The 25,153-nt window shown below is 41.5% G+C and overlaps 1 protein-coding gene across 1 annotated transcript in view; it reads left to right on the top strand.

Moving 5' to 3' along the window:
- CHCHD3 (coiled-coil-helix-coiled-coil-helix domain containing 3) overlaps nucleotides 1–25,153 on the top strand; it is a 258,007-nt gene that overhangs the window by 150,668 nt on the left and 82,186 nt on the right. The window contains exon 5 of the mRNA XM_075345348.1: nucleotides 4,041–4,124. Within this exon, the coding sequence (XP_075201463.1) occupies nucleotides 4,041–4,124 (84 nt within the window). The remainder of the gene's footprint in view (nucleotides 1–4,040; nucleotides 4,125–25,153) is intronic.

Raw genomic sequence — 25,153 nt, 5'->3', positions numbered from 1 at the left:
TTTAATTTGAAGCATTAGTGAGCAAGTGGACAAAATATGTAACAGCAACCAGCAAAGTTATTGATTAAAAAAAACACCAAGTTGTTTAGATCATCTAAAAATTTGGCTAAGACTGCCCTTCTTTAACATTGTTATCTTGCTGACAAGTGACTCTCTTTCCTGTATGAAGATATCCCCTTTAGAGAAGAGTTAGCGCACTTGTGGTCAAACAAAAAACGCACCCAAAGCCGCATGCGTTTTACCACGTTTTTGATGCCGTTTTTGTGCGTTTTTTCCGCGGGTTGGTCCCTGCGTTTTTTTACCATTATCTATGGCAAAAAAAAAGGTACCTGCAGAAAAGAAGTGACATGCACATTCTTTCAAATACAGCAAAATACCTAAAATATAACTTTTAATTAGTTCCTCTAAAATAGGGAAGGATCACCTTGCCTCTAATTTAAAAATAGGAAGAAGGAGAATCTGGGAGAGGACAGTGAGTCCATTCTAAGGGGGTCCCGGACCCAGTTTGTGAGGGTCTGTGGAAACGCCGATTATGAGGACAAACTGACCTCTTGGAAACAAGACACACCAGCAATGGGTGAGATTGTTCCATTTTGTTAATCAGACAATGCTAGGGTAATGATTTTATTACTATAATCCCTGGACATTGTTGATTGCATTCCGGGTTTTGGAGCACTAGCTTGATTTTGATTGGACACTTGTTAGTGTCATGGTCATTTATCCCCCCTCTTTACCAACCCGAGGGTGGTGTTGCGTGTTATTATAAATTCTGCCACAGTGGAGATACTGGAATAAGTGAGCAGTTTTTTTGAGTGAATCAACTTGTGCCATCTCGGTTAAGTGTAACACCTGCTAGCACCATCTGTGATTTGGTGTAATGTCATGCGACAGGGTGTGCTAGTCCCCTTGTTGATATTGGAGGACTTTGCGACTTGTTAAATTCTGAAGCTGACTATTTTTTTTAAATTAGAGGCAAGGTGATCCTTCCCTATTTTATAGGAACTAATTAAAAGTTATATTTTAGGTATTTTGCTGTATTTGGGTCCTTCATCTCATATACCAAACCAGTGGCTGTATTATAATGCACATTCTTTTTCTCAAGAAATTCTGCAGAAAGAATGTTCTTGAGAAAAAAAACGCAGCGTGCGCACAGCTATTTTTTTTCCCCATAGGTTTTGCTGGGGAATGTCTGCAGAAAGGTTAAAACCATTTTCTCAAGAAATTTCTGCAGCAAAACTGCAAAAAAAAAAAAGCGTGTTTAAACGCAATGTGTGAACAAGGCCTAAGAGTCAATTATCCTAAATCATGTGGCAAGGCTTGATATTGACCTTTTAGGATTGCTACATCCAACAGATGGTGCTATAGTTCTAGTGCTCTTCCTCTCTGACAAAGCTACTTCCATGTTTAAATTCCCAGAGGAGCATTGCATGGCCAATAAGTCTCCTCACGGAGAAACATTTTCCTTTATATCTTTTACTTGTGTAATGAAGTCATCTTACCTTTCGTTATCAAAAGTGGGACAAGCACTTTAAAATAAGTCCCAAATGAAATGGGAATACCTCTTTTAAATGGCTAGTTCAGTATCATGTATGGTAAATGAAAGGCATATTAACATGGCAGCAACTAAGATTATTCTTGTTGTAACAAAAAAATTTACAACTTTTTTTTTTTATTATACTTTTTTTATCAACTCTGAATTTTTGCCAATAGAGTTTGGCTGTAGCTTTTCCTTGTATCCGGTGCCACTGTCCTTTTCCTGCAAGCTTGAAATCCGTGTCATCATAAAAAAGAATGCCAATGTGTTCCCTTGCCAACAGGTATAATCCTGATCATACACATTTATAAAAGTAATTACTGACAGATCGAGCTTATTTCATTGGGATCATGGATGTTGGGTGGATTGTTATCAGGTCTCTAGCACAAACCAACTCTTCTTGAACGTCATCATCTATATTATAGTTCTCTGCTATCTTTTTTGTACACATTTAAGGTTCGCTCACACTGGCATATGCAATGTGAGAAAAACGTTGGATCAATGTTTTCAATGTGTCAGTGCTGATTTCTTATTTTTTTTCACCAGTATTTGGCCTGACGTATTGTAGCATGCTCCGTATAGTCTCCTAAAACTGCCGAGACTCGTCAATGAAGTCAAAAGGTGCGAATAAAAAGCGGATGTCACAATGACTATCCATATACGGATACATTACAATACTGTTGCATAGAATACTATAAATGGTCCTATAAATGATTGTAGAATAATAGCTGTTGAGAATAAAAATGCATTGTATACAGATGGCATATACATGAAATACGGATGCTAGGCGAGAAACAAAATCGCACACACTCATTGCACTCACATGACATCCAGGTCACACAGAGAGCAATGTGACCCAAAAGCTACTTTTACAATGTAAGACTATAGAGCCTCAGCATGAAGCCTCATAGGCTGGCAAAGAGACTTCCGGCTTATGCATAGAGCAGAGCTGAATGGCGTTGGACACTGGAGAGAGCCGTGTTAGGTGAGTATATTTATATACTCACACTACATTTCATGCACATGTATATATGTTTACTAAATAAAAACTTAATGAGAGACTTCGTTTAAACATATACTGAAACCTGAGGATAAAAGATGGGCGAATAGTAACTATTCGTGTTCTGATAACTCACCGAATGCCGAGTACTATTCCAGTATTCATCATGGCAAGAAAAATGTTCCATTTCCCCACTGACTTGCATTAGGTTCAATATTCGTGAAGAATACCAGAATAGAACTTTGTGATTCGTTACATATAATCCGAACATGAATCGTCACAATTTGCCAGTCACAACTGAGGATGTTTAGCTTAAAGTGGATGTCTCATCATCATAAATTGGTAAAAAAAATGCATAGTATGAATATAGTCTAATTTTGTGATTCTTGACGTGGATTTTCTTTTTTTCCATGCCTCTGCATAAGGAATTAAATGGTCAAGTAAGTAGATATTCCTTATTTTTTTTCCCCCCTAAGAGAATAAGTTGTTTTTTCTCTATAATGAAAATAGTTTTCAGTCAGGCTTTGTTCACATCTGTACAATGAATTTTGTATCTTTTCCTGGAATATAAAAATATAATGAATTAATCCATCATTTAAAGGGATTATCCAAGACTTTTATTATTTTTCTGTAGGGGGCTAAGAACCAACAGGTAGATAATTGCTAAATACCTTCCTGTTCTGCACAGGGACGATCTCAGCTGGCGACTTTTTTGCTTCATTTCGTCTCTAGTCAACAGAGCAGCTCTGTTTCTTCCGATCTTCTCTGTCAACGAGACGTTCCCCACAGTTAGGTTGCGGGAAGTCGGTTGTCAATAAGCATGACATCATCAGTAGAGCGGAAGAGAGGGCCTTGCTCTATTGAAGTCAGCGGAAGCTGCACAATCGCCGGCAGGAGCGATATGTGACCACTTATAGTGCACAGAGATCGGCATCAGGCAGAACAGGAAAGTAGTTGGCAAATACCTGCCTTTTTCTTCTTAGGCTAGTTTCACACATCCGGCTTTTCACCAGATTGGGCGCACTCCGGTACAGTGTTATACAGTACAATGGCAGCGCGACAAGCTCCGGTCACATGCTGTCATGTGACTCGGAAGTTGCCATGCTGCCATTGTACTGTATCACACTGTACTGTAGTCCGCCGAATCCGGCAAACCGGCGAAATGCCGGATGTGTGAAACTTTATCCCATACGAGAAAATAATAAAAGTCTCGGTTAACCCATTTTAAAATTAATAACAATAATATAGCGTGGTGAAACATATATTTTGTTCCGGCTTTTATTTGCTGAGCTCTGTGATCGTGGCTCCTAACATCATCTAATGTAGATGTCAATGAAGATTTAATTATAATTTTCTTTACCTGATATTTTTTTATTCCGCAAATATTTTCTCCTGCCAGGAAAGTTTGTTTTTTTTTTTGTTTTTATTTTTCTTCTTTTCTCTTTTTTCTGAGGTGTGTGTGTGTGAAAATGTTATATTTCAATTCTTCATCTCATTTTATTCTAGGCTAAGAAGCTGGAAGAGAAAGAACGAGAACTGAAAAGGCAGGATGCATATTATAAGGAGCAGCTGGCCAGACTTGAAGAAAGAGTAAGTGTTAATATGGGGGATGGGGGTAATCTTGTATAGCTTTCTAAAATGTAACAGCATCTTGTTAGACTAGAATGTGTTGTAATGTTAATATCGTATGCAGGGAAATTATGCAAATGGGGGTCTTTTCACAAAATGTATTGATTTAGGGTTTGTCAGATTAGGGTATAAGTTGCAATGTGCTCATCATTAAATTAGCGCAGTAGAAATCTACTTTATATGATTATCATGGGGAATAAAATAGAAGTCCCCTAATTTGATAAAGTGGTGGGATGGAGGGGAAGCTTACCAATGCCACTTTTAAATGGGCCGACCATCAGGCTGTCTAAACAGGCGGCAATCACCTGACAAACCAACACAAAATGCTTGGCAAGTATTCTGCTACTAATTATTAGCTAGCTTAAAAATTGTCATTCTCAACTGCGCATTGTACTGTTGAATAATGGTACCGGTGTCATCAGTGTTTTGGATCAGTGTGACATCCTTGTGTCCATTTTTACCATCAGTGTCATAAGTGTTTTTCACTGCTGTGTAAGTAAATGACAATGCTTCTCCTGTACTTTGCAATGTTAAATATGCACAGCACAGAGATGCCAACTGTTTGCTGTACTTGGTTTTCATTGACTCATAGACTTGTATTGGTCTTTGTAATCTGTGATACCGGAGAAAAATGGACGTCTGAATGAGGCCTAAACAAGTGATGGCCTACCAAGAAAAATGATGTTCTATATGAATGGAGCAAAAGTATTCGCTGTTGTTGTCTGCACATGTTAGTGTGGATGGCCGGTGTAAACAGGTTATTAAAGAGCAAACAATTAGCTTTAATGTAGTCGATAAGAGTTTGTTTAATCCCTTTCCGATATAACCCCATACTTCATATGTTGGGTTCCAATCTTTGATGCAACCTCAGAAACTGATCTTGTATCTTTACCAGCAGATAATGGCTACAATGTCAACCATCATGTACCTCTAACAGCAGCGCTTGGGGATCTGTTTGTTAACCTTTTAAAGGGGTTGTCCAGTACTTTCATATTAATGGCCTATCCTTAGGCTGTGTTCACACAATTGGAATTTCTCCATCCAAGAAAACCAGTATCATTATGTATACTGATCAGACTGTGAAAAGATTGCAACCTGTTTTTTTGGGAGGTGGAGAATAAAAAAAAGTTTCTCAATCTTCTCGACTTTGCCAGTTGGTGAAAATTGTACTGCACTCTGATCTCATCTGAGTGTGGTCCATTTTTTTCCCACAAACCCATAGACTTGAATAGCCGAGTACCATATGATTCTCTGAGACATACGATGCATGATGTGTTTTTTTTTTTTTTTTTCCTTGGACCACTCGGTCCAAAAAATATCATACATATGCACTGCCTCATTGAATAACATTGGTCCAAGTGCAATCCCATTTTTTTGATGAATAGCACTTGGGCTAAAATTACTGTCATCTGCACATACCCTTAAACTGGATCATGAATGTCAAATCAAGTGTGATATCCGACAATCCTGCCAATCAGCTATCCCCATCTCCAACCCCCTCTTTTTTGATTGGCAGCTCTGGCATCATATAGCCAGAAAAGGAGGAGATAGATGGAAAACAAGCAAGTGGGAAAGTGCATTTAAATGTTTGGCCCCACCATGATGCACCAAGCGCCTGTCCTTGGTTTGAACAGTTATTCTGTGTTGACAGTCCTTTTAATGAATTGACTTAACCCCTTCTTGACCAAGGATGTATATATACGTACTACCATGCTCGGGTGCTTGGTACTCGTAACGAGTAGTGATGAGTGAATACTGCCATGCTCAAGTGCTCAGTAATCGTAACGAGTAACGAGTAGTAATGAGTGAATTCTATCATGCTCGGGTGCTCAGTACTCGTAACGAATAGTGATGAGCAAGTACTACAATGCTCGAGTGCTCGGTACTCGTAACGAGTAGTGATGAGCAAGTACTACAGTGCTCAGTACTCGTAACGAATAGTGATGAGCAAGTACTACAATGCTTGAGTGTTCGGTACTCGTAACGAGTAGTGATGAGCAAATACTACAATGCTCGGCTGCTCGGTACTCGTAATGAGTAGGGATGAGTGAATACTATCATGCTCGTTTGTGCAGTACTCGTAACGAGTAGTGATGAGCAAGTACTACAATTCTTGAGTGCTCGTTACGAGTAGTGATGAGCAAATACTACAATGCTCGGCTGCTCAGTTCTCGTAACGAGTAGGGATGAGTGAATACTATCATGCTCGGGTGTTCAGTACTCATAATGAGTAGTGATGAGCAAATACTACAATGCTCGGCTGCTCGGTACTCGTAACGAGTAGTGATGAGTGAATACTGCCATGCTCAGGTGCTCAGTAATCGTAACGAGTAGTAATGAGTGAATACTATCATGCTCGGGTGCTCAGTACTCTAAACGCATAGTGATGAGCAAGTACTACAATGCTCGAGTGCTCGGTACTCGTAACGAATAGTGATGAGCAAGTACTACAGTGCTCAGTACTCGTAACGAATAGTGATGAGCAAGTACTACAATGCTTGAGTGTTCGGTACTCGTAACAAGTCGTGATGAGCAAATACTACAATGCTCATCTGCTCGGTACTCGTAATGAGTAGGGATGAGAGAATAAAATCATGCTCGGGTGTTCAGTACTCTAAACGCATAGTGATGAGCAAGTAATGAGTCATAATGAGTAGTGATGAGCAAGTACTACAATGCTCGGCTGCTCTGTACTCGTAATGAGTAGGGATGAGTGAGTACTATCATGCTCGGGTGTTCAGTACTCGTAACGAGTAGTGATGAGCAAATACTACAATGCTCGGCTGCTCGGTACTCGTAACGAGTAGGGATGAGTGAATACTATCATGCTCGGGTGTTCAGTACTCGTAACGAGTAATGTTGAGCAAGTACTACAATGCTCGGCTGCTCTGTACTCGTAATGAGTAGGGATGAGTGAATACAATCATGCTCGGGTGTTCAGTACTCGTAACGAGTAGGGATGAGCAAGTACTACAATGCTCGGCTGCTCGGTACTCGTAATGAGTAGGGATGAGAGAATACAATCATGCTCGGGTGTTCAGTACTCGTAACGAGTAGTGATGAGCAAGTACTACAATGCTTGAGTGCTCGGTACTCGTAAGGAGTAGTGATGAGCAAATACTACAATGCTCGGCTGCTCGGTACTCGTAATGAGTAGGGATGAGTGAATACTATCATGCTCGGGTGTTCAGTACTCGTAACGAGTAGTGATGAGCAAGTACTACAATGCTTGAGTGCTCGGTACTCATAACGAGTAGTGATGAGCAAATTCTACAATGCTTGGCTGCTCGGTACTCGTAATGAGTAGGGATGAGAGAATAAAATCATGCTCGGGTGTTCAGTACTCGTAACGAGTAGTGATGAGCAAGTAATGAGTCATAATGAGTAGTGATGAGCAAGTACTACAATGCTCGGCTGCTCTGTACTCGTAATGAGTAGGGATGAGTGAGTACTATCATGCTCGGGTGTTCAGTACTCGTAACGAGTAGTGATGAGCAAATACTACAATGCTCGGCTGCTCGGTACTCGTAACGAGTAGGGATGAGTGAATACTATCATGCTCGGGTGTTCAGTACTCGTAACGAGTAGTGTTGAGCAAGTACTACAATGCTTGAGTGCTCGGTACTCGTAACGAGTAGTGATGAGCAAATACTACAATGCTCGGCTGCTCGGTACTCGTAATGAGTAGGGATGAGTGAATACAATCATGCTCGGGTGTTCAGTACTCGTAACGAGTAGTGATGAGCAAGTACTACAATGCTCGGCTGCTCGGTACTCGTAATGAGTAGGGATGAGAGAATACAATCATGCTCGGGTGTTCAGTACTCTAAACGCATAGTGATGAGCAAGTACTACAATGCTCGAGTGCTCGGTACTCGTAACGAGTAGTGATGAGCAAGTACTACAGTGCTCAGTACTCGTAACGAATAGTGATGAGCAAGTACTACAATGCTCATCTGCTCGGTACTCGTAATGAGTAGGGATGAGTGAATACTATCATGCTCGAGTGTTCGGTACTCGTAACGAGTAGTGATGAGCAAATACTACAATGCTCATCTGCTCGGTACTCGTAATGAGTAGGGATGAGTGAATACTATCATGCTCAGGTGTTCAGTACTCGTAACGAGTAGTGATGAGCAAATACTACAATGCTCGGCTGCTCAGTTCTCGTAACGAGTAGGGTTGAGTGAATACTATCATGCTCGGGTGTTCAGTACTCATAATGAGTAGTGATGAGCAAATACTACAATGCTCGGCTGCTCGGTACTCGTAACGAGTAGTGATGAGTGAATACTGCCATGCTCAGGTGCTCAGTAATCGTAACGAGTAGTAATGAGTGAATACTATCATGCTCGGGTGCTCAGTACTCTAAACGCATAGTGATGAGCAAGTACTACAATGCTCGAGTGCTCGGTACTCGTAACGAATAGTGATGAGCAAGTACTACAGTGCTCAGTACTCGTAACGAATAGTGATGAGCAAGTACTACAATGCTTGAGTGTTCGGTACTCGTAACAAGTCGTGATGAGCAAATACTACAATGCTCATCTGCTCGGTACTCGTAATGAGTAGGGATGAGAGAATAAAATCATGCTCGGGTGTTCAGTACTCTAAACGCATAGTGATGAGCAAGTAATGAGTCATAATGAGTAGTGATGAGCAAGTACTACAATGCTCGGCTGCTCTGTACTCGTAATGAGTAGGGATGAGTGAATACAATCATGCTCGGGTGTTCAGTACTCGTAACGAGTAGGGATGAGCAAGTACTACAATGCTCGGCTGCTCGGTACTCGTAATGAGTAGGGATGAGAGAATACAATCATGCTCGGGTGTTCAGTACTCGTAACCAGTAGTGATGAGCAAGTACTACAATGCTTGAGTGCTCGGTACTCGTAAGGAGTAGTGATGAGCAAATACTACAATGCTCGGCTGCTCGGTACTCGTAATGAGTAGGGATGAGTGAATACTATCATGCTCGGGTGTTCAGTACTCATAATGAGTAGTGATGAGCAAGTACTACAATGCTCGGCTGCTCGGTACTCTTAATGAGTAGGGATGAGAGAATACTATCATGCTCGAGTATTCAGTACTCGTAACGAGTAGTGATGAGCAAGTACTACAATGCTTGAGTGCTCGGTACTCATAACGAGTAGTGATGAGCAAATTCTACAATGCTTGGCTGCTCGGTACTCGTAATGAGTAGGGATGAGAGAATAAAATCATGCTCGGGTGTTCAGTACTCCAAACGCATAGTGATGAGCAAGTAATGAGTCATAATGAGTAGTGATGAGCAAGTACTACAATGCTCGGCTGCTCTGTACTCGTAATGAGTAGGGATGAGTGAGTACTATCATGCTCGGGTGTTCAGTACTCGTAACGAGTAGTGATGAGCAAATACTACAATGCTCGGCTGCTCGGTACTCGTAACGAGTAGGGATGAGTGAATACTATCATGCTCGGGTGTTCAGTACTCGTAACGAGTAGTGTTGAGCAAGTACTACAATGCTTGAGTGCTCGGTACTCGTAATGAGTAGGGATGAGAGAATACAATCATGCTCGGGTGTTCAGTACTCTAAACGCATAGTGATGAGCAAGTACTACAATGCTCGAGTGCTCGGTACTCGTAACGAGTAGTGATGAGCAAGTACTACAGTGCTCAGTACTCGTAACGAATAGTGATGAGCAAGTACTACAATGCTCATCTGCTCGGTACTCGTAATGAGTAGGGATGAGTGAATACTATCATGCTCGAGTGTTCGGTACTCGTAACGAGTAGTGATGAGCAAATACTACAATGCTCATCTGCTCGGTACTCGTAATGAGTAGGGATGAGTGAATACTATCATGCTCAGGTGTTCAGTACTCGTAACGAGTAGTGATGAGCAAATACTACAATGCTCGGCTGCTCAGTACTCGTAACGAGTAGGGATGAGTGAATACAATCATGCTCGGGTGTTCCGTACTCATAATGAGTAGTGATGAGCAAGTACTACAATGCTCGGCTGCTCTGTACTCGTAATGAGTAGGGATGAGTGAATACAATCATGCTCGGGTGTTCAGTACTCGTAACGAGTAGGGATGAGCAAGTACTACAATGCTCGGCTGCTCGGTACTCGTAATGAGTAGGGATGAGAGAATACAATCATGCTCGGGTGTTCAGTACTCGTAACGAGTAGTGATGAGCAAGTACTACAATGCTTGAGTGCTCGGTACTCGTAAGGAGTAGTGATGAGCAAGTACTACAATGCTCGGCTGCTCGGTACTCGTAATGAGTAGGGATGAGAGAATACTATCATGCTCGGGTATTCAGTACTCGTAACGAGTAGTGATGAGCAAGTACTACAATGCTCGGCTGCTCGGTACTCGTAATGAGTAGGGATGAGCAAATTCTACAATGCTTGGCTGCTCGGTACTCGTAATGAGTAGGGATGAGAGAATACAATCATGCTCGGGTGTTCAGTACTCGTAACGAGTAGTGATGAGCAAGTACTACAATGCTTGAGTGCTCGGTACTCGTAAGGAGTAGTGATGAGCAAATACTACAATGCTCGGCTGCTCGGTACTCGTAATGAGTAGGGATGAGTGAATACTATCATGCTCGGGTGTTCAGTACTCATAATGAGTAGTGATGAGCAAGTACTACAATGCTCGGCTGCTCGGTACTCGTAATGAGTAGGGATGAGAGAATACTATCATGCTCGGGTATTCAGTACTCGTAACGAGTAGTGATGAGCAAGTACTACAATGCTTGAGTGCTCGGTACTCATAACGAGTAGTGATGAGCAAATTCTACAATGCTTGGCTGCTCGGTACTCGTAATGAGTAGGGATGAGTGAATACCATCATGCTCGGGTGTTCTGTACTCGTAATAATTAGTGATGAGCGAGTACTACCATGGTCGGTACTCTTAATAAGTGGTTGGATGCTTGGATGGGCGCGACTCAAGTACCGAGTATAATGGAATTAGTTGCGGGTCTAGTAAATCTTCCAGAAAATGCTTAAGTTCCCCATTGATTTCCATCATACTCGGGTACTTGAGTCTCGCCCATCCCAGTGTCAGACTGCTAGTTACAAGTACTGAGCACCTGAGCATGGTAGTGCTCTCATCACTAGTGGTAACGTATTTGCATGCAGGTGCTATTGCTAAATTCAGTCTGTAGTCACATTTCCCTAAGGCTTTCACATGTAAACCCAGCCCACTCTCTAATTATGATCGATTTTAATTAGTAATCACAGCCTCTCCAAATCTAATGACCAGTGCTCACCCCTCCCCCATCCTTATCGCTTTTTCTTCCCTGGGTCGTTTGACATCTCTTCACTGAAGACTGCTTGATATTTTAAATATGACAGCCATCATCTGCCTGTGAACGTGTATAATAATTTCTCCTCATAAGGAGCTGGCTGAACTGACACTAATCTGTTCTCTTGTCATCTCCCTTTATTATTATTGCTTCTGCTTTTTTTCCTTTTAGCACAATATAGGAAACGTCTAATTGGAAAAACCAAAGTAATCAAAAAGTCAATTAATCATATAGATGAGCTGTGACACTCAGTGATGCAATCACCAGGAACACATTGCCAGCTAGTTGGCAAGGTATTAGAAAGTGCCTTTTAATTTGCTCATGATGTGCAGATTTCTATAACATTTACTGAAGGATAAGTGGCCTTGACACACTTCTTATTGACTGTTAAATAATCGCGTCATCCATTTCTAAGTTTGTAATGTAAAGGGTCAATGTTTTATTTTTGTTACCTCTGTTTCTTTTTGTTATCTTTTGAATTTGCTGATAGTTTTCTCACTTTCAGGAAGATTGAAGGAAATTCCAATTATATAAACTCATTTCTATATACTCTACAAGAGAATTATGAGCTAATAGAGGGCAGTGTCCTGTTTGGGTTCCTTAAAATGAACCTGTTAGGTGCAATATGCACCCAGGACCACGAGCAGTTCTGGGTGCAAATTGCTAATCCCTGCCTAACTGTCCCAGCCTATAGTAGTATAGGTAACGAGATCTTTAGAAAAACTATTTCTAAAAATCTTTTATCGTATGCTAATGATGCCAGCGACTAGTCGCAAGGGCGTTACTTCCCTTGGATAGTCGGCCCTTTAGCATGTAAGGAACAGGGAAGGCCTGAAGGTATTGACCCAGCACCAATTCCAATAAAATGTAAAATAACTCTTTATTGAAGCATATTAAAAAAATCGTAGAGAAAAACCGCAAGGTGAACATTAGATATTGCGGTTTTTCTCTACGATTTTTTAATATGAGTAGCAACTGAAGAAAACTGTTAAAAACCTGAAGCTAGTCACTTTGGCTATTGTCCAGAACCAGCCCCCTTAATATACATCTCTGACCACCAGCACATGGAGAAGTGACACCTAGTGCCAAGATATCATGAGAACAGTGCAGCTTCAATTACAGCATGGTATTAGTAAATCTTATTAAATCAAATTTGCAAACCGCCAAATTCAGATTTTTGCCCTTTGCCGACTTCTTTAATAATAATAATAATAATAATTGTGCTTTGGCTTCTCTTATTATAGCCACACATCAAAAACCCTTCTTGTCCAGAAAACTGAATTCTTTATTATATACTTTGTGCTGTCTAGAGCCACAGGCTATTATTGAAAAGCGCGGTGACACTCTGCTAAGCCCTGAATAGAGAGAAAGAAGAGATCATTACATTATCATTCCACCACACAATTGCTACGAGTATATCCTACCAAACGGATTAGTGTGAAGCAGAGTTACAGAATAAAGCCGCTCTGCTGTGGAGATGGACATTTAGGGTCTCATAAATTTCATTTTGTAGAAAATCCTGACACATCATAATGGCGAAATCCTATTTACTGCAGAAGGCAGGGTTGATAATATTTTTTAATACCTGGTGTATGGGGTGGAATCGGCTTCATATACTTTGTTTATTCATCTTAACACTTTTTTTTTTTATAATGCCTGACAAGTTAAAGAGTAAATAAATAATGCGGTTTTCCGGTTTTATGGAAATTAACCGTAATGCATAATGACACATTTTACAACTTTCGAGAATATGTTCGAATTCCAATTCCATAACATTTTTAAGAGATTTGCTTGCAGCTTGAGTATAGAAACTTCTACATTAAACCCTATCGTAATAAATTTTTAATACTTCAAAACCATTTAAATGGAAATTCGGAGCAGATTTCTTCTTTCAAAAACATTTAGACAACACTGTTTTGACCATTCCCATTTAAAGGGGTTGAGCTTTGCCTTGGGCTGTGATTTACACCAGTCTTTACTCGCCATCCCGAGGTCTAGCGATGAGTCTTTGTTGTTGTTCCTTGTGTCTGGCTTTGGCTCTGAGGACAGTAATGAGAAATTTGTTCTTTTATATCATACCTACACATAAGAAGATATTTTTAAAGGGCACAACCCCATTAAGATATTCTCCCATAACCACTCGATGTAGCAATACTGAGCACAAGAATAGCCTTGTTCATTTTTTAATCAGTAGGAGCTAAAAGGCCTGTCTGTTAATGCACAGTATTCATGAAATAGTCTTTTCTTAAATTAATCCCTTGTGGCACTCGGGTATGTAAAGCGGTCCTTTAGTATACATAAGACTTTTATAAGAGATATTATTTAAATACTCGCTTCTTTTCTTGAAGTTTCAGAACTAATGATGACAGGATTGTGCCTCTCTTCCTGTGCTTTGGCAGTTCAGCCTTGTCATGGAGACAGTGTAGCAAAGGTATGTCCCATCCAGATTCCAGAATTGGATATATATCTCACACCCCACTGTATAGTTGTGTTTAAAACTGGCAGCTGTGAATCCACAACCAAGTCCTGCCTGGATTAGTAACATTTGTGGGGTATACAGTATCCCTTAAAGGCGTTTTCCACGACTCATTTAACACCTTCTGAATCTGGACATTTTTCCCATTTTAAAATAATAAAATTTATACTCCCCTGCAGTGCCAGCACTGTTCCAATGGTGTCGGCACGATTTCTCCCGAGATCATGTAACAGCCTTGCGTCACGTGATCTCAGCGGCTGATTCACTCTCCCGCCTTTGGATGTGTCACATACATCCAGAGGAAGCGAGAGAGCAGCATTTATTTCCTCTGGATATAGGCGATTTGTTTGAAGGCGCGGAGTGTGAAGTGGCTACTGATTGGACGCTGAGATCTTCTGATGCCAGTTATGCACTCCTGGAAACGACCGTGACGACACTGCTGGAATGGCACCGGAGGCGAGTATAAGTTTTAGTATTTTAACTTGGAGAAACATACGGATTGAGAAAGGGTTGTCGGAGTAGTGGACAGCCCCTATAATTACATCTTCAAGTACGGTTGTGTCCAATTTAGATATCTGAGTAGAAGATCCTTTACTAACTAGTAGAGAAATGGGCAAACCTGCAGATGTTTGGCGTTTCCAGCCAGATTTTAAAAAAAATAAATCTGGTTCGGGACCGAACTTGAACCCGAACATCTGCCCTAACACCGAACCCAGCTAAGTCTATGGGTACCCGAACATTGTGCTATAAAATTTTGGTAGAAAGGGCTAGGCAGGCTGCAAAGCATGACAGTTATACTTACCGAGTCTCCCGGGCAGCTGTCACATTTGTTCCAGGTCTGCTCATTACCTCTCAAATGTATTCACTGCTTCCCCTGCCCACCATCAGTCCCGGTGTCTGTGATTGGTTGCAGTCACACCATGCCCCCACCCTGTGTGATAGAGTCTGTGATTAGTTGCAGTCACACCATGCCCCCACCCTGTGTGATAGCGTCTGTGATTGGTTGGATTCACACACGTTGTCTGCGTCCCTATAGTGGTCCAAAAATAAATAAAATAAAATTGAGTAGGGTCCCCCCCATATTGTGATACCCAGATAAAGCAGATATCTATAGGCTGTAGCCACCAGCCGTGTGCTTATATTGGCTGTGTATGGAAATAAGAGGTACCCTATCTGGCTTTTTTAAAATTGGATTCCAATTTTGAAACCCAGCCATGATAAAGCAGACAGCTGGGGGCTGGTATTTTCAGCTTGGGGAGGCCCATGATCATTGGGCCTCCTCAGGCTAAAAATATTATCCCGCAGCTGCCCAGAATTGTTGCATCCATTAGATGCGACAAATCCAACACTTTATCCAGCTTATCCCTGTTGCCCTGGTGCTGTGGCAATCTGGGTAATTTAAGGGGTTAATGATCTCATAGCTGCCACATCCCTAGATTACAAGTGGGTAGGGGTCTATGAAACCCCCCCTATTATTAATCCTGTAAGTGAAAAGAAATACGTGCAAATACAGAAAAAATCCATTATTTGAAATATAATACAAAATCCCACCCTCTTTCTCAAATGTATTAACTCAACAAACACTTAGGTCCAACGTAAGCCACACGAGATCTCCCAAGGCTCCCGGCTCTGCTACATACTGAAGTCGTAGTGTGCGGGCACATTACAGAACATATAAGGAATAACATTTGGAACTTGGAGTTCCAAACGTTATTCCTTATTTGTTAGTAGTTTTTCGTTTGTGAACCCACCCCACTCACACCTATTGCCAATCCACATGAGACGTATATATAGCCTGGGTCTCAGCTTCCCATACACGGTAAGTTTTTTAACTGCATGAGAGGACACACACAAGCTAGGGACCCCAACGTAGAGAAATACTTTGGCGTAGTGTTGGGGCTCTATTGCATTGATCAATTCAGTAGCTAAATTTCTCTTTATTCATCAAATCATGGCAGTAATGCAGGTTCCATTTTTCACATTTCATTCTTACATATAGCTATTGAATTTTTCATGTCAGTATTCACACAGCAGTTTCTGCTATTACATGTATTCCCCTTGCATAGTCACTGGTGTGCATACCTTATCTCCATATACATTACAGAACATGGCCGCCTTCTGCGGCTTCAGGCAGACACTGGCTGAGCCGCAGCTGTGAGCAGTAATGTCACTGAGTTTATCTGCGGCCACAGCTGGAGGTTCCCATGGTACTCCGCCTGTTACTTCAGGGGAACTCATTGAACTTAGTGACCTCACCTCAGGTGAACGGAGTTCAATCAGACCTGCATATCCTGGCAGAAACCGCTTTTTTTTTTTTTTTTTGCCAAGAGATGCAGCTTTTGTGTTAGAATTTATGCACCGAATTCCTGCACCAAAAACGCTTCAAAGCATAATGCGGTATTGATGTATATTTTGTTTGTTTTTTTTTTTTGCTAGGAGATACAGATTTGGTGCAGGAATTTGGTGTGTAAATTCCAGCACCAAAGCATCTCCTGGTAGAAAACCACACAAAAGCGGTTTTGACTCCATTTTGATGTGGTTTTCTGCCGGGAGATGGAAATTTGGTCCAGAATCTGGTGCAGACATTACTAATCTAGGGCTTAATGGCAGCTGTGAGCTGTCATTAACCCCTTAATTTACCCCATTTGCCGCAGCACCAGGGCAATCTGGATGAGCCTTGTAAAGTGCTGGAATTTTTGTAGCTAATGGACGTGACAATTCTGGGCGTCTGCAGGCTGCTAATTTTAGCCTGGGGTGGCCCAATATACATTGGTCTCCCCAGCCTGAAAATACCAGCACCCAGCTGTCAGCTTTATCATGACTGGGTATCAAAATTCAGGTGGTAAATCGCATGCCGTTTTTTTAAAATTATTTATTTCAACTATTTCTAAAAAGCCGCATAGGGTCCCTGTTATTTTGATACACAGCCAAGATAAGCAGATGACTGGGGACTGCAGCTTGTAGCTGTCTGCTTTATCTGTGCAATTATTTATTTTTTACACCACTATAGGGACGCAGACAGCGTGTGTGATTCGAACCAATCACAGACACTGTCACAAAGGGTGGGGGCGCGGTCTGATTGCAACCAATCACAGACGCCGTGACTGACAGTGGGCGGGGGAAGCAGTGAATATGTATGAGAAGTAATAAGCAGGCCCGGAAGTAGTGTTACAGCCTCAGGGAAGATTGATAAGTGTAACAGACCTGCTTTATTTCTTATTCCTTATTTATTTATTTATTTTTTTTTAATTTCTATCATTATCCGGATGGCCAAAACTGAGCAGTTACACGGATTTATCTGAGAAGTCCTTGTTAGGAGTCCAGTACGGACCCCAACCTTCACCGTTCAGGTCCCTTATCACTACTAACTAGTCGTTATTCTGAAGGTGCACGCTACAAACCTGCATGCCTGGCTCAGCTGGAAATAGGAAAATCTTCCTCCAGGCATTGTCTTTTTCCTGAGTATGGGCGCAATAGATTGGGCATCAGAAAAAAATACATCATCCCATACCATCAAATAAGGGACTGGATACTTAGAACCCATGAGCGGCCTGGTATCGGTTAACCTTCCACAATATCAAAGAATTAACCGTACGATCTGTGAGGTTCAAAACAGCTGAAAGTCCCTAGTTCTGCCATAATTATCATCTGTAAAGAAAACCGTTCTGCAGTGTGCATCACTACCGCCATCAGGACCATAGAAAAATACTTCCTATAATTAAAGAAGAGTGATCTGCTACACCCATACTTGTTTACCATCGCCTGCTTCCAGGTAGTTGGTGAACTTTGGCACAGTCTGAATGCCTGCTGTTTCCTGCAGGCAACTCTGCTCATTGGGGAGGGCATCATAATGAGCTGTATCTTCTGCCAGATCATGCACTGTAAACTTCACACTTTTCAAATATGTCCGACGTGCATGGAGTATTTCCAGAAGGCAATAAAATTCTGGAATTGTGAGTTTACAGAAAGAAATTAATATTATTATTTATTATTATTTATTATTATTTATTATTATTATTATTATTATTATTATTATTATAGTGCCATTTCTTCCATGGCACTTTACATGTGAAAAGGGGGCATACATAGACTAGGATAATAATCGTGAACATTTCAAGGCACAGACTGGTACAGGAGGAACATGCCCACAAGGGTTTACAGTCTATGTGTGGGTATCTGTAAATGATATAAAAAATAGGTCCCCTGAAGTCTCCAAAGCATCGTATAACATTATTTAGGGTGGATACAGTGTGCTAATACTAATAATTTTATGTTGCAGACCTACATTTTAAGTAAACGTTTCATTTTAATATATGGTAATGAGGCAGGACTAGTCCAACAAGGCATTGCTTTCTAGAGAATGGCCCTGCCTTTCATCCGGAAATCATACCACCTTATGCGTAACTGACATCCTCCATGTAATCCCAGTCATGGTAGGACCACTTATGAACCTAACGTGGTGATGGTTATGCCATGATTGTTGGTTATAAGTGACTTAGTGACCAAATGTAGAACTGGTGGAGGAAGGTTGAACTAGATGGACCTAGGTCTTTTTTCAACCTAAGTAACTATGATGGGTATAGTATGGAGAATGTAAACCATGTACAGGGAGGTGAGATCAGAGAAGAGAACTTGCAGTACTACTGATGTCCACAACACAATGTCCCTTCAGTTGCTCCTCAGTGCTTACAATCAACTGGTCAGTAGTAGGTGAGCAATATTAAAGTGTCCGAAAAATTTCTTCTGACATATGAGCGACACCCAACGCCAACACCACCCTCTTTCTTCATGGGCTGTGAATAGGTCATCATGGCAGCAGGAGCAGCCTACTGAAGACCACCATTGAGCCATCTTAGTACTCCTATAAAACCCAGCCTATATAATCCTATGCACACTGGTTGCAATAAAAACTAGAGCTTGCCATTCAAAAATCAGCCGCCATACAGCTCCATCAACAAAAAAATGAAAAAAGTATGGATCTCAGAAAATGGAGTCGCTAAAGCAATTTATTTAATTTTTAAAGATCGTAATTTCTTTTAAAACCAGATATATCTATATAAGTTTTGTATTAGCGTCCTTTACGGACCTGAAAAATTGAGTTGCCGTCTTACTTTTCCTGCACATTGAACTTTTTATTTATTTTCCTTGCTCACCATTCAAATCTACATTTTGTGCCGTAAACAAGGCTAGGTTGATAGAAAACTAAAAAGTTATGGATCTTGGAAGGTGGAGAGGAAGAAAACATGCAAAAATTGAATGTAGCATACAAAGGTTAAATTCATAGCTTGCTGTCAAACTCGCACCGCTTTTCTATAGCAGAGCCGGAGTTGGGTTATCTGAGTACCACTCACATGCATTGTACTATACTTTTCACATCTATAGGGCAGCAAATGTTTAGTGGAATAAACAATATATAGAAAATTCTTTATCAATTTACAAGATACATTTTTCCTAGTCATGTTACTCTATGAACCCTTTACCATTGGTTGTTTTCTTATCGGTGAGTCTATGTCTCCATAATATTAAAGGGGAACTTGTTAGCTTCACTTTATAGTGTCAGCCATTATTCAAATTACACTGCAAGTGCACAGGGAGTATTGTTGCACTTAGTTTATGGCTCCTTTTCTGCTTTCGTCATTCAGCACCACTCTCCCCTGCTTGATATATGATTGGTGCTGAAGTGGCCCGTTTTAAATTTGGCAACCCAGTTCTTAACTGTGGGATATGAAGAGTATTGATCCCCCAGTGTCTCCGACATAACCACCATGAATATCGTTCGCAGACTTTTACCATGAATTTTATCAGTCCTCTGCTCTCAGTTGCTGTGAATATCGCATTATACTCCGCCATTTTGTTTTCCCGCGTGTGTAGAACCATGTTGCCATTAGCAACAAACACAACATTTTGAAAACATATTAGACACCTAAGGCTTTTATGTGATGTAACATTCGTTACCATAGAAACAAAAAAAGATCACAAAGACTTATCAGCAGCCCCTTTTAACAAAAGAGACTCGCACCCCTCTACACCCACTGTTTGTTATACCACTGTTCTCCTTCTTGTTTGGACAATATTAATTTCCATACTCTCTCTGGACACCTAGACTGCCCAGTGATTACTTCCCGTCATATACAGTCCGATGAAGGGCACATTACATGAAACGTTGCTATACTTAATTCTGTGATGTAATACATTTTTTGGATATGAGGGTGGACAATTAAAAGTATTCTAAAAACATTCCTTTTATGTGCCTGTCCTTGGTGTGCTATCGTTTCTGATGAGGCTTTGCTGTGTAACGTCACCTCTGCCCCATCCCCATATCTTGCACATGTGCTGCCTCCTTTTTGGTTGGCGCAGGGTATGTAAGAGATTTGGCTACAGGGCAGAGATGACTACACACAACTGAGCCCCCTTCTAGTGTCCTTAATCAAGCAGTGGAGAACAGTGCCGGATCACTTGCAGTCTAAGGCTATGTTTACACAGGGCTTTTTTTGGTAAGTTTTTTTTCCTGACCAAAGCCTGATCTTATGGCAGGAAATCTCCTTGGAGTCATCTGCATTTTTGGTGAGTTTTTCATGCGTTTTTTAATGGCGTTTTTGATGCAGATTTGGTGCGGATTTGCTGCTTTTTTTTTACAAAATGGGTTGTATCAATGAAACAATGCTGCAAATCTGCAGCAAACAATTAACATGCTCATTCTTTAAAAACCTGAACAAAAACGCAGGTATTTGACAAAACAGTCACGAAAAAAAACACCTGGTGTGAGTGTGAGTGTTTTCACAAATCTCATAGACTCTGCTGGGACTGTAAAAAGCAGCTTATTAGCATGGATTTGCATAAAACCGAGGCAAATCTGCAGCTAAAAATGCAGCAAAAACTTACCAAAAAGCCCTATGTTAACATAGGCTTAATTGCACAAAGATAAAAACCAGGATTTCTTAACAATGGCTCAACCGATCTGTATTATTTGCAATTTGGGTACTGACCTATACAACATTACCATTGATTGACTCCATAAAAAGAAGCTCTCGGGTTCCCTTTTAAAGCATTTATTTGTTTTTTGTTCCAGAATACATTAATGGCATAGTGATTTTAGGTGAAATAATGCTGTCTACTTTTGTTTTCCCTTTCTCCTTAGTAAATGATGACCTGTATATGTATATACGTTGTGTGTCGCTGCTGCTTTGAGCATAAGCTGGCATATCTCAGCTCTTGTGTACATCACCGGAATATTTTCAGTGCGACTTTACATCTAAACACAGAAATATCTTGCTTGATTCTCCTCTTCTCGGAGGGTGACACTTTGATGAGGAGGTTACCGTCTTGCCTCTTTGAGATTAGAAAATTTCCTGCCAATTTTAGGATGTCAAATCTTCACCTGTCAAGTGACCAGATGATTTGCAGCCAAGAATATTACATTGAAGCATCTCTCCCCTCACCCACAATATCCCAGTTTTCATGAGCTTTTATTTTCACTTCAATTTTGTTACACACAGAAATAAAATGTATCTGCTCAGCATAAGCCTTTACAGAAAACACTGGAGAATATTTTAGTATCCCATAAGAATATCATTTTATGCAGGCATTTGACCACTATTAGAGGCATGTGCCATCAATTTCTGAATTATATCAACCGGATATGCCATAGATATCTGATAGGTTGGTATGAAGAACAGGGATCTCCTGACATTTATTCCTCATAGAGAGGTAGGTGCAGGCCTCATCTCTCGGGCCCTCATTTGTAAGACCGTTTAGGTATTTACATGTTAATGTGGATGTCACTGCCCTTTCTGTTCTCAAGAACTGAGGGATTTTTATGGTCTGTGCGCACTGGGAAAATGTGTTTAAGTAAAATACGCATTCTCTGGCAGAATTCCGCACCTGCGGCAAAAAAACCCCCCAAAAACGCACCTAAAATCCTAATGCAGTTTTACCGCGGTTTGTTGAGGTTTTGGTGCACTTTTTCCCCGGCTTGGTCCCTGCGGTTTTTAACCATTATTTAATGGCAAAACCTCAGGTAACTGCGGAAAAGAAGTGACATGCTACTTCTTTTTGCTGCAGAAATTCTGCAGCAAAACCTGTAGGGGAAAAAAACGCATAGATTTTTCTGGAGAAGGACTGCATTAAGGTTATGAACAAAAACGGCACCTTTTCTGCAGCAAAAAACGCAACAGTTCTGCGGCAATAAACCGCAGTGTGCATACAGGGCCTTAACTTTGTAGTTTACAGTTAGTTGTCAAGGTCTCCTAGGCAAGGGTGCACACTTACAATCTGTTTGCTATACAGATTGCATGCCCACTTTGAGGGTAAGGGCGCACGTTGCGTCGTGTCCCTGCAGAAATTTCTGCAGCGATTTGACGCGCACATGTACTGTCAAATCGCTGCAAAAACACTGTGTAATGAATGCAGTGAAAAAGACGATTTCATGCGCTCTGGATGCAGCCCCCACCATAGAAAGAGCGGGAGCAGCATGCAAAGCGCACGGAATAAGTGACCTGTTGCTTTTTAGAACGCAGCGTTTTGGCAGCATGCAAATCGCTGCGTTCTAAAACGCAACGTGCACATGGATTATGCCCAATCTTCATAGATTGTGCTGGGGACGCAGGACGCATGCAGTTACGCTGCAGTGCAATACGCAGCATAACTGCACGCAAATGTGCAACGTGGGCACACAGCCTGAAGCTGGAAGTATCACTGGATCCAGCCTATTTCAGACCCTCCAGGGCTTCCCTAATACTGTAGTGGGAAAACTGCTTCTACTTGCAGCCTCAGGGAATGGGCAGTTCAGGCTAGCCGCTCAGCCATGCTGCCAGCCAGAACGGTCACTCTTCATGCCCCCTGCCCTTGAAGCTAAGAACTTGAGAACAACTCTTTACTGATAGATAACAATTATTGATGGGCAAGCGTGCTCGCCACAGCTCGTTACTCGATGGAGCCTCTAGCATCTGAATTTGAAAATGCTTGAGTTGCCCTTTTAACTTCCATTATACTCAGTACTTGATTCACAGCCGGAAACCCTGATGCTCGATCGAGTAATGAGCATTGGGAAAGCACACTCTCTCATCACTACGCATAATGTTTTTTATTTCTCTGTTAGGCTTTCTAAATTGAGAGTTAACTTGGAGCAAATATTAGTAGCTAAAGGTTTTGATGACTATTGGTATAGAAGGAGGGAATGTATTCCTTGTCTAACTCAAGAGTGTGAATAATGCAGCAACCTTTGCTATTAAATGCTGCTGCGGAAGAAGCTGATCGGTGTGCCTAATCCTACTTCTGTAATTGCCAAGGAGATTTTGAAACTCCTGATGTTTTATGTTTCCCCCTGATATTTTCAGTGCTGTTTTTATTATTTCTCAGCAAAATTTCATCTTCCCTGAGACCTGCCCTGAGGGAAAGCTGTCACAGAGAATGGAAGGGCTTCTTTCATTATTAGATTAAGTTCTCTAATCTACTATACCTAGTGGGCCCACCACTGATTCTAGGATCTGTAACTTTGAGTAAAAAAATCCACCCACCCCTGCAAGTAACAGACGTGCTGCACATCTGCTGACCCCACCTCTGACTCACTTCCCCTTGCTGCTGCCCGCCAAACAGCTGGTAAATGTTGCTTGGGAATGTTTACCGGTATGTGTCACTGCTTAGTAAACAATACAGGCGGTTGTCTGCTCTGCCAAAACCAGCGGAGTGCGCTTCTATTTAGCGGTTATGAAAAATGTACTGGACGTTTTATGACATGTTTGTCTATAAGGTCACATTGTGTGCACACAGTCGGAGGGCAGAAGGGTGACGCTCAGATTAGACATACTTGCTGCTGGCAAACTTCACACAATTACTAATAGGTTAGCAAGAAGTGTTTGTGTTGTATTCCTTCCAGCTTTTGAATCAAATGTTTATTAAGTACTTATATTGGTGACAGTCGTTTCACATCTTTAAGGGTGCCCATACATCTGCAAATGCCAGGTTATGTCTTATGTTAGACATATGCAATGATATCATTTATTTATTTTTTTAAAGTATAGTGCATTTTTATAGTACTAAGTGCAGGTATAAGACCCTGTGCACACACTCCCTTTTTGAATGCAGATTTGTCAGAAATCTTCATGCCTATCCTTATGCCAGCAAAGTCAGTAAGAATCCTGAATTGCTATGCATCGGTTGCTTGTTTTTTCTTGCAGATTTGGTGCAGTAAATAATCTGCAGCATGTCAATTCTTACTGCATTTTTGCCGTTGTTTTTTTAGCCCATCCACCCATTGACCTCATAAAAAAGGCAAAAACACCGTTAGGCTATGTGCGCACGTAGCGTTCTGCCCTGCAGAAATTTCTGCAGCGATTTGAACAGCACACGTGCGCTTCAAATCGCTGCAGAAAGAGTCCGTAATGAAGAAAAAAAAGCCGATTCAATGCGCTCTGAGTGCAGCCCCTCCCATAGACAGAGCGGGGGATGCATGCAGTGCGCAGGAAAGAAGTGACATGTCACTTCTTAGAACGCGTGCTTCGGGCAGCAGCCGAAGCGCTGCGCTCTAAGACGCCACGTGCGCACAGCTCCTGCATAATCTTCATAGATTATGCTGGGGACGCAGGACGCATGCAGTTACGCTGCGGTGCAGATCGCAGTGTAACTGCATGCAAATATGCAACGTGCGGACATAGCCTAACAATTTCTGCACCAAATCCTTAGCGTGCGCACATAGCCTTAAGGTAGCGGACATACACCATTCCTGCATTCAGTGACCCCTGAAATGAGCTCTCAAAGGCCTAGTAAGAACAAAACATTAAAGACATGGAGGAACTCCGTCCCACAGGTTTAATCAAACGTACTGATCTTTTGTACATTTATTGAGTTTAATCTTTTTGTTGTATAGTAAACGTCATTCAGATTTGCATATTTAATTGTATTGACTGTGTAATTTCTTTCTTAGGCTGCTTTCACACATCCGGTTTTTGCAGTGCGGCTCAAGCCGGCTCAAAAACGTATGCAACGGCTGCAGCGAGAAAAAACAAATCCGTTGCATACGTTTTTCCATGCGGCCCGTCCGTTTTTTGACGGATACGGCTTGATACTGAGCATGCGCAGTGTAAAAAAACGCATCCGGCGTCCATAGGCTTGCATTGGAAATCGTGCCGGATCCACACAAAAAAACGTGCCAAGCAACGTTCCATCCGGCCGCCGCATGGGCTAAATATGCCGCATCCGGCAAAAACCGGATGCAA

This window comes from Anomaloglossus baeobatrachus, chromosome 4, assembly GCF_048569485.1.
Source record: "Anomaloglossus baeobatrachus isolate aAnoBae1 chromosome 4, aAnoBae1.hap1, whole genome shotgun sequence".
Taxonomy (NCBI): Eukaryota; Metazoa; Chordata; class Amphibia; order Anura; family Aromobatidae; genus Anomaloglossus; species Anomaloglossus baeobatrachus.
The sequence above is the reverse complement of the archived record's forward strand: the minus strand, read 5'-3'. Positions and strand labels throughout refer to the sequence as shown.